Source organism: Drosophila mauritiana, chromosome 2L (assembly GCF_004382145.1).
Source record: "Drosophila mauritiana strain mau12 chromosome 2L, ASM438214v1, whole genome shotgun sequence".
NCBI lineage: Eukaryota > Metazoa > Arthropoda > Insecta > Diptera > Drosophilidae > Drosophila > Drosophila mauritiana.
The window spans coordinates 11234503-11245235 of NC_046667.1; the positions used below are offsets into that span (position 1 = coordinate 11234503).

At 41.4% G+C, this 10733-nt stretch overlaps 2 protein-coding genes across 4 annotated transcripts; both read left to right on the top strand.

Moving 5' to 3' along the window:
• The first annotated feature begins 284 nt into the window (after positions 1 to 284).
• Positions 285 to 1367, top strand: LOC117140518 (basic salivary proline-rich protein 2). Of its 3 annotated transcripts, none has more exons than XM_033303500.1 (2): positions 285 to 354; positions 696 to 1367. In XM_033303500.1, the coding sequence occupies exon 2, from the start codon at positions 728 to 730 to the stop codon at positions 1238 to 1240; it is 513 nt and encodes a 170-aa protein (XP_033159391.1). In that variant the 5' UTR covers positions 285 to 354; positions 696 to 727; the 3' UTR covers positions 1241 to 1367. The 3 variants fall into 3 exon arrangements, with proteins under 3 accessions (XP_033159391.1, XP_033159400.1, XP_033159407.1); XM_033303509.1 differs by having other exon boundaries at positions 303 to 465; positions 680 to 1367; XM_033303516.1 differs by having other exon boundaries at positions 303 to 465.
• Positions 1368 to 1660: 293 nt separating this feature from the next.
• Positions 1661 to 2384, top strand: LOC117142648 (protein spalt-accessory). The gene is made up of 2 exons (XM_033306757.1): positions 1661 to 1737; positions 1794 to 2384. The coding sequence occupies exons 1-2, from the start codon at positions 1726 to 1728 to the stop codon at positions 2190 to 2192; spliced, it is 411 nt and encodes a 136-aa protein (XP_033162648.1). The 5' UTR covers positions 1661 to 1725; the 3' UTR covers positions 2193 to 2384.
• The last annotated feature ends 8349 nt before the right edge of the window (positions 2385 to 10733 follow it).

Genomic DNA, 10733 nt, shown 5'->3' on the forward strand with positions numbered 1-10733 from the left:
AGTAATAAATAATAAAATATAATTTTCACAATTTTAAAAATTAACAATGTTGCTAATATTAATTGGTGCTTTTAATTTGAATTTAATTTAATTTTGAATTTGTGGTATTTTTGGCGGCGATATGTTATCAACAAACAACTCTTCCAAAAATAAACCTATAGGTTATTTTTTTGGCAACCAATACAATGCCACTCTATATTGTGAATAACATTTAAGCAGCTGATCGAATTCTTGTGTTCAAAACAACAAAAGACAAAGCATTTAATTGTGCGCTAATTTTTATTTTTGCCTTTACTTGTTTTAGGAATTATTCTTTAAAATATTTATTGGTAGAGAACAAAATATCCAGACATCGTATGTGCTTGTATAATATACTTATATACATCAAGGAATTCGGCCACTGCGCCAACAAATCGAATTCGAACTTGTTTTAGCTAATAAAGCAACAAATAAAATACGTCATAAGTACGCTAAAATAAACCAGTTGCAAAACAAACATATATTCAACTGTATATTGTTCCCATTTAGATACGTAAAGGAAAAATTTAAGTTAATTAAGAATATGTACTTAAAAAATATTCTTATCAGCTTAATATATGTATGTACAACGGACATAATAACATATATATATTTTTGCATATAAAAAGATTCAAATACATCTTATTCTCAAAAATATTAGTCATACATCTTTTCAGATCGTTGCTAAATTCATCTGAGTCTCGATCAGATGGGCTGTCGCCGATTTTCTGGAGGAGGACATCACCCACACGGAGGTCCGCCTCCCCCTCGTCACCATCACCCCCATCGTGGCAGACATGGTGTTGGTAGACACTGTGGAAACGGACCCCAGCACCAGCCTTTTCTACCACCCCCTCATCGGCCCCATGGACATGGAAGCCACTTTTGGGAGGGATACGGTCCACCTCCACCACCGCCCCATTATCCGCCACCAGGGGGATATTCGTATGGTGGCCACTATTGGCAGGGATATCCCCCTCCGCCACCTCTGCCTCCTTCATCACACCACCCCCCACCATCTGGATCTCCAGCAGGCGGGTGTCCGCATTGTGGTTGCCCAGGAGGCGGTCCACCTCAAAGTGGATCTCCCGGTAGCGAAAGACCTCACAACGAAACCTCTAACGACGATCAGCATGGCAGCTCCCAATCTCCAATTCCCGATGAAGAAGTCCCTGCTGATGAAATACCTGGAAAAAATAAATACGAAATCATTGATCTTTAGACAAAAACAAAGTAGAAAATGGTTTAAAAAAGTCAAAATTAGATGTTGTAAACTCACTATGTTATATGTTGTATCTGAGAAATGACTTATTAATGATTTTATATCAACCGGATTTTCCTGGATCGAAAAATTGTGTTGATAAAAACTTTTTAAAAAGCTTTAAATATAAAAACATTTAGTAGTTTTATTTCAAACTCATTTATATTCCCGTCATTTTAACTTAGTACTGAAAATTGGTATTCTTTTTCGGATTTTTTCTGTTTTTCCATTTCCCCTCTTCCAATGAACTGGTTTTTTTTTATTTTCCATCCTAACCAGATGTTGAGAGCAATACTTTTCTGTGATTTCCTTCTACAGGTAGAAACTCGCACTTAAGTCCCTCAGGCAGGTAGAATACCTTTCAGCTACCTACTTGAAATTAACAAATCGTGGTATAAAAATCAAAAAATTTTTAAACTCGTCTCAGTACTGAAACTTCTGCCACGATGAAACTACTGGTGCGTCTTCTAACTTAGAAATCCTTATTTTAATAATAATAATTTTAAACCTATAGATTGCTCTGCTCCCGCTGGTGACCGCTGTTATCGCTCAGAATGGATTCGGCCAAGTTGGACAAGGAGGTTTTGGAGGATTCGGAGGACTCGGCGGGCAAGCAGGTTTTGGCGGACAAATAGGATTCAACGGACAGGGTGGAGTTGGTGGCCAGGTGGGAATTGGACAGGGAGGACTCCACCCGGGTCAAGGAGGATTCGCTGGGCAAGGTTCTCCAAACCAATATCAGCCTGGTTACGGAAATCCTGTGGGATCTGGCCATTTCCATGGAGGTAATCCAGTTGAGTCCGGTCATTTTCATGGAAATCCTCATGAATATCCGGAACATCATGGCGAGCATCACCGTGAACATCATGAGCACCATGGACACCACGAGCATCATGGACATCATAGACATTAGCACAAATATTATTTTGTATAAGAATACCCATGATAAAAAAAAAAGAATTTAATACTATATTTCTCCACCGTAAATTCTTATGAATCCCCTGCTTGTTTCTTCAAAAAGCCTGAGGGACTATATTGTATCTAATGTCCAGATTTGATTTGTAAAAGTGATTGTTTATCTAAAACCCCCTTGAGATCCAACATACAACGTGCCTTCTTGAATTTCAGTATCTAAAATGAAAAAAACGGAGTCTCAATAAAAAAGTAAATAAGGAAACGGAACCCTTTACTCTGTCCATTTTGGTTGAGGCATCTATAAATTATTTTGCAGATAGCATACAAGTATATATAGCCCACACATCCCATCTCAACTTTTGCAATCGGAGAAAAGGATGCCGTCGACCGCTCCCCAGCGACATTTTCTGACCAAAGCAGCTGACAGAATTGAAAAATAAGCGACGTCCGACTAAAAGGGGATGGGGCCGCGGATGGTAGAGGGTGGGGTTCAGGTGTGTGGGGGCTGAAGGTGAAAAATAAAAAATGGCGTCCAGTCGAGTGCTCAACCTCAAGATTTATAACGAAGGAAAAAAATAGAGTCGAGGTGAGGGTGGGAAAAAAGAGCACACGTTAAAATAATGCAAAAGCTGAAGAAAACTAAAAAAAAAATGTGCGGGAAAAACTGCCACCCACACGGCCCAGGGAAGAGCGAGAAGGAAAACCGCACACACACTGATGCACGCAACAACGGAAATGGAAAGGATAAAATTAATTTTTCTCCTTTATTGCCATTTACTTCACCTGCTGCTGCTACTGCTCCGCTTTCTCCCACTCGCTCGCGCTTTTCCTCGAAGGAGAGCGAAAAAGTGGCCCGGAAAAGCGGGGCGGCTAAAAGTGGGTGGCGGCCAAAGGGTGACCCACCCAAGCGGCAACATTGCTGACGCTATCAAACACCACAAACACATTTAGTTTGCGGGAATTTGTTTTTGCGTCGCTCACTTTTCTTGCTGCTTCTTTTTCTTCTGGCAATTTTCGCCATAAAAATGTGAAAAAAAAAATTTGCAACAAAATAAGAGCGGAATAAAAATGCCATGAGAGGCAAGAAGAAACTGTCCGACAAATAAAAATGGCATAAAAATATTCCACTCACCTGAGAGGTGCGAATTGGGTCCCCAATACACTGTCATATAAAAGGATGAAGATTATAGAAATTTAAATGTTTTAAAAATCTTATAAATATATTTAAACGGAGCTTTGCATAAATTTTGCTTCAATATGGAATACCATATTTTGTATTCTTGCTTTTATAAGTAAGAACTCTAAACTTCTATTTTAGATTGAAGATTTGTATTCGTATGCCTTACATAAGGCACCAAAACGAAAGTTTAGTGCCGAAACTTTCACGTAGCCACAATATTCTTTCTTCTTCGCTTTCTTCATCTCGGAACAACTCAGTCCGTACTATAAAATATCTATAATAAATCTACTTTTTTTCAGAAGCACACTGAAAAACTCACCGAAGCTTCGTCAAATAAAAAAGATGGCAAAAGGAGGAGGGAATTTAATACAAAAAGTCGCTCACATGTTAAGGGAAAGGGCAGAATGTAGCCGTGTCCAGTTCAAAGGGAATAAAAAAGTGGAAACCAATAACAGCAATGGGGATGCAGGACGCAGGAGGAAAAAGGAAACATATCAAGCCGAGGCGAAGTGAAGCAATAAAAATGAAATGGTAGTACTAGGAAATAGGATGGGAAATATTATGTCCCCTCTTTTGGATCAGATAACTAGATGAAAGTGGAAATGGGATGACCTCACCTAGAGTCCAGCCAAAGTTTCCCTTTCTCCAAGCCTTGGTTAATATTGCGCATACGCAATGTGCGACGACGCCATTTGGGGTGGGGAATTATGAAGTGACCGCTGGAATTATGAATTTGCTTGATATTCCCAGCCAATCGGAAGTGCAAGCAACAATTTCAACCAACCAGAGGAAGGGCTTTTTGAACCTGCGCTTATTGCATAACGTTATGTGTATATATATCATAAATCCATAACGTGCCATACACCCTCCTTTTCGAAGGAAAAAACCCAACAAGGCTCGGTTGTCGCTGGCTTCAAATTACAACCACAAACACAACGGAAATGGGGGCGATCGCGAGGGTAAACAGCCCTTAGAACCCACCCACATGCACGCACACTAGCACATTTCGCTTAAGTCAACAAAAGAGGGGGAACAAGCGAAAAGAAAGCGATTTTTTGGGGGTGAAATACCGAGTCCGGCGGCAGCACCCTCAATGCCACCCAATTATAACCGAATGGGGAATACGGAGTTTCTGGGTGGGTGGAATGGGTGGCTTATTCGAGACTGCACGCTTTGTTATTGTTTCATTTTTCTCGTTTTCCCTTCGATTTTTCTTCTATTTATATACGTGCCAGCGAGTGTGTTTGTATTTATGTGGGATATAGCCAGGGACTCGCAAGATACACGTACACATGAGCATTCGGGCAAAGTTACTGCGATACGTGCAACATCATAAAAGGACAAAACAATAACAATAAAAATCATATATACTCATAGTCCGGCCAAGACCACACCACCCACATGTAGCACCACCTCCCCCTCACACACTTTCTGACCCACACCATTCTGCTGTATATATGTGGGTTTATATGAAAATAAACGAAAACCGTTAAGATATGAGCGTGCACAAGGAATACAGAGTGAAACTGCCCCACCGCCCCCTTTAATGTTTATACTTCTCGGAGATCGACTATCAATGGTCAACGCCTTTTATATATCCTTGCGTCTATAATCTTCTGTTACAGACACAGAATAATAGAAACATTTCTAAAGATAAAAACATGTTCCTATTCGTTTTTATCACCATGAATTCATTTACTTAAAATATGTAATATTTAAATACTAACAAAAACAAATGCTTCTCCTATTTACACGATTATTTTTTATCTTGGTGCTTAGTATAGTCTTAGTACCTTGAAGATACTTTTTAGTCGAAGTGTCTACCCCTAAAATCTCCCACATAGATCACTGAGCATCTTATCCTGTCCGTGGCTACTTCCATGTGGCATATGGCATGTCAGCGCCTCCCAGACTGGACTCCATCGATTTCCCTTAGCGGCAAATAAAAACACATTAGACCAGCTAAGAACCTCATTTATGGAGAGGGATGGCAGTGGGGTTTGAAAGATGGCCACGGCAGAGCCAAGGATACGACGTTCGTTGTTTGGCTTGATAAAATGCGTTAAAACGAAAATTAAGCAACACAATTAATGGACTCGCTTTATCATACAATTTTAATGGCTCAAATAAATTGGCCAGAACTAGCCCAGAGAACAGAACAGAACAGAGTGGCCACGGACTGAAAGTAGAGCACACTCGTGGGTAGATGGAAAAGTTTTTGTATTTCTTTGTCTGCCATAAACACATTGCCACAAATGGATATACTACATGTCCAGGAAAACATATTTATATATATGACTAGCTTCTATTTTCGCGACTTAATTTAGCCCTAAGCTTAATTAGTTTTTAGGTCGCTGTTCATCTGGTATTCAAGCTAACAGAAAAAAGTCATCTTTGGGGAGGATTATCCAATTGGTAACCCAATTGCGATATGTGGAGTTCTGGCTTTGATGGATGTTTTCTAAGAAAATGTAACAAAGTGGTCGAAATTTTGATGGTAAGAGAATGATGGATCTGATTTAAATAAAACTACCAAGAATATTTGTAGTAAATAATAGTATCTCAGGGCAACACCCAATCTTTTTGATGTATGACATCATATTTTAGGATCCATCAAACATCTCTTCCCAACTCATCTCGTCGGTCTACCCTAAAGGAAAACCACACGACATGGCCTAAACCCGGACTGACCAACATTGTTATAAAAGTGCAAACAAACATGGCCGGAATGGGTGGCTGTAGGCGAAAATACCACCCAATCGAGGCGAAACCAAAGAGAACTCAGCTTAGCTGAGCGGCGGCGAAGTGAAACGAGTCCACACATCGACCAAATCGAGGAGCTGGCAATCAGGAGCAGTGGCCGCAGAAATATTTGAGGAGAAAACGCGCAATTCCTTGGCCAGCACCACCCACTTAGTGGTGCGAAAGGTACTACATTTAAGGATACAAGGTACCAGCTTGGTGATGAGGTGTAATGGTTTTCAGTAAAGAAATAGGTTCCTGTTTTACGACTATGCAAGTGGGTACATTTAAAAATGTCTAGCTAACAATATTTAATTTTCAAAATCTTAAAAACTAATTATTAAAATAGGTGGTTAGAAAAAAAAGAGAGGTGCTTTTAAATTTTTCCCAACACATAATTTCTAGCTTTAAAATATTGGTACCGAATTTTGTACCGAAATCCAAACAATGTAGTTCCCCATCACTGTGCGAGTGAGAAAGTTGTCTTAGAGGAAGAGCGAGCCAGCAGGTCGGGAAATTATGAAGCTGAAGACGTAGGTTGGGTTGGAAAAGGGGGTGTGGTTCAGTGGGTGGCACTGTGGGTGTTTCAGCGGGTGGCCAAGTGTACAGGACACCGCCGACCTGAGCAAAGGACAACGAAATAACAAAAGGAAAGGCGACGCACACACAGGCACTGCGAAAAAAATGAGAAACCGTGTGGTCCGCTGGCTCGGCAAAATAAATCGCTGGACACGAAAACGAGCGAGTGCGAGCGAGATGGAGGAAGGGCCAGAAGAAGGACTTGCTGGAGCCGAAGTGCGATAGAGAGGGCAACGACTAGCTGACCAAGAAGAAAGCAAGAGAGAGAGGCAGCGAGCGCCAACAGAAATAAAAAATTGAATGAAATATTTTTATAACCACACACACACACACATATACATGTGCACAGCAAACAGCAGGAAATAGAGGGAAAAAATATAGTGAGTAAAAGAGAGCGAAGCAGATGTCCAGCAGGGAGTGAAAGAGATGGGCAGCTGAGGGATATTGATGGGGCGCAACAGTAAAAGGAACCCATGGAAAAAAAGAAGGAACGCCAACGTGCTTATCAAATATGAAGGAACCGAAAGTGGGTCGAGGTTTTTGGGTGGTGCGGTGGTGCGGTGGCTGGGCGTTGGTATCATAAAAACCATGAGCTCACCTGGGGTAGTTGGGTCGAAAGTTTTATGGATGCCCGTTGCCACGACAGGTGGTCAGAGCACGCCCACTCAGCGACCGCCCACTGCCCACCGCCCAACTTCCACCATCTTACACATATTCTTCTCCTTTTTTGTAGTCATAAAAACAGGGTGCAAGGAGGGGGATCGAATGGGAGCTGGCACACGTGCGGATAATAAAAAATGTTTTACTTTTCAATCGACCAATAATATGGCGTTCAATGGACAGGCCAAACGTGCTGGACCCAACCAAAGAGCCCCCCTCCACCCAAACAAAAGGAGAACCGGCTCAAGCCCGTGGATTCACACACACGTACGTAGTTCAATCATCGTTAAAAAGAATTTCATTTTGAAAAATGCCAGAACTTCAATAAATTATATTGCTTCTGGACCACAGAAAGGAAACTAGAGGCGGCGGCCGGGGTCAGAGGTTAAGGATGCTCGGTCGTGGAAGGATGTGGCCACCCACCGTCAGGTTCGCTATCATAACCACAATACAAAGAAATCGGGTGGGCAAACAAAAAAATAAAGAAAATATATGTATAGAGAGAAGGAGCCATCCGCCGTTGGTATCCGTAAGATACCCGGGTGCGGACAGGTGAATCAGGTCATCGGGTGCTCTGGGAATGTGGAGCGAGGATGAGACCCGGAGCCAATGGCATTCTATAGCGTCAGCGTCTCCAGCTGCCCGCTCGATGGTTATTGGTTCGCGTTGCAGAAATATAATATACACACACACACACCCACACAGACCTCTGGATATGTGAAATAAAAATTGTGAAATGAAAGGAAAAAGCGGAAAAGCTGAGGAAAAAACTGAGGAGCAGCCATAGAAAACTATTGGAAATGCGAGGGCCGAGACGAGCTTAACTTTGTTGCAACGCGACATTTTTTTTTGTTTGCCCTCGAGCTTAAGTTCGTTGGTGGGGTCTGGTGGGTTCTGGGTTGTGGGTGCTGTTCGGAAGTGGGTGGCCGCTATTGTCATAATGACGCGCATTCCTGTGCACTTGGCTATGGATTGGAGGACCCTCTGCTGCCAGCCCGCCATTCGCTAATTAAGTCATGGGCTGTCCTGCTCTGCGACAAACAATACTGAAAGAAATTGCTAAGCCACAAAAGACATAAAATAGACAGAATCTAGTACCCTCTTATAAAACATACTTTGAGATTTTCAGGTGGCTATTTATTCACAGAGGATTACAGATTCAATCGGTTGTATTTATATTATATAGTTTAAGTGATTGGTGGGATATTTTATTAAAGGCTTCCACCTTCTCAAAACTGTACTTGAATGTCTCTATATTGCTCATGTATAAATAATTTGTAAAACGTCTTACATATCCATGCATAGTTTGACAAATCAACTTTTCATCAAAATTAAATTTCCCGCTCCCCTGAAGATGCGTTTGCAAATTCCCCAGAAGCTAATCAGGCAAGCCTAAGCGAATTTGCTCGGAAAATCCGTCAAAGTCACTGGCGTTTGGCCCGCGGCATGCATCTCAGGCCATTAGCCTATAAAAGCGCCCACACATGTCAGCCAAAAAAGTCCTCGAGGCGCACTCCGCCCGTTGTCATCGCTATCGGTATCGGTATCCACAGGAGTATCAGCATCATCACACGAAAGTAACTGTGCTGAAAATTTGGATATTTTTGAGCCAAATGGGGGTATTATTTCCTATAAACGTTTATATTTATTCAAAACTAACAACACCTGAATAAAATATGTATTTGTGCTGCCTGATATAGCTAACTAAGTTTATTTATACCAATAGAACATGTATTTATATTAATTTATACATTGATGTTAACTATCACTTTTTTTAAAACTAATTCTGGCTATTTATGCTTTATTCAGCCTTTACCCACGGCATCACTGGCTTTGAAAAAGGGGAAAATCTGATGCTGGCCCGAAAAACGCGTCAAACTTTGACAGCCGCTGGCTCAGTGAAGGGGCGGGGAGGGTATTTCTAAAAAATGTGTTGCATGTTTATTTGAAAAATCGCTAAAGGATAACTAAAGGATTCCCCTAAGGGTATTTCGCAAGCTCGAGTGATTTGTTTGCGAATTTACATATATATAAAGCCACTCCATAGCCCAGAACTCCCAGGGTATTTTCCAACTGGTTGAACAGCTCCACGCTTTCTTTTCATTCTTTGCATTTTTGTGCTACTCAATACGCGGCGGCAATAATTTTGCATAACGAATAAGTTGAATAAGTAAAAGTATCCAAATTGAATCAGTGCAGAATGGAATACGCCCCCTAAGTGGCGCTGTGGTGTTAAGTGGCGAATTCAATTTCGCTGGCAGTTTACGACTCTCAGTTGACATTTATGAGACGCCATTTTTGTGGCGGTTTTTCTGAAAGTGGAGCTTATCGATTTCTAGCTGTTTTTTTTTTTGGGGGGGGGGGGGGGGGGAGTGGAGCGAAGGGCAGAAAGCAATCCCCAAATGGCAGCATCATTAACTAACCTGCCCCGAAGTCGGTAAATAATGTAATTTATGAATTACAATTAAAAATGCGCCAAGGGCAGTGGACATTGAGCTGGGCAAACACATGTGTCCGTCCTTTTTGGGGGGTGCTTACCCTCGGTCATCGTTGTCTGGCCATTTTTGTGCTTCGCTCGTCAGTCCTGATCCTGCTCCCCTCGCCACTCCTCTGGCAACTGTAATAAAACTCCCCATTTGGTCATTTGGCAATTATCCCGATAAATTAGCAGCCGGACAATGGCACAGCAGCGTCGCGTCGCCCTCCAACCACCCACCCACACAGGACCTCAACTTCCTGCTTTATTTTCGGAAAGTGAACAGGGGTTGGCACATGAGGTAGCTCGAGTCCTTGAATTTGGCCATCTAAATTGCCCATGCGATTTTATGCGGTTTTTAAATGGACTACCCATATGTAGGTTAGTATCTAATTTATATAATCTATTGAATAGGTCTTAAAATTTACACCAATATCCAAAAACTATCTCTCTATATGATTTTAATAAATTAATATGTATAAAACAATCTCTCATATCATATATCATAACAATTGTTTAAAACCAGGCGCTACCAAATTATATAAATATTATTTTTCAATTGAAATAATACCGCTTACACTTCGGTTTACTTATTTGAATTATATTGGTCTTATATTTAAGACCACCGCCGCTAAAGCTGCACGAAAACTATACATATATATATTTTTGCCTCGCCGACAATTTTTTGTTGGCAACACTTTTCAGGTGTGGAAAATCGGCTTTTCAGGTTAACAAAATCAACTTGGTAACGAATTAAAACGAACCGAAAAGCAAGCGACCAGCAAAAACAGGCACAAATGCAAACAGGCCAGGTTGGGTGAGGCGGTCGAGGGGGTGAGGTAGTGAAAATGTGGCGGGTGGAGCTTTGGAAAAATGCAAAATAAACGGGGGGCTGGCAAAAA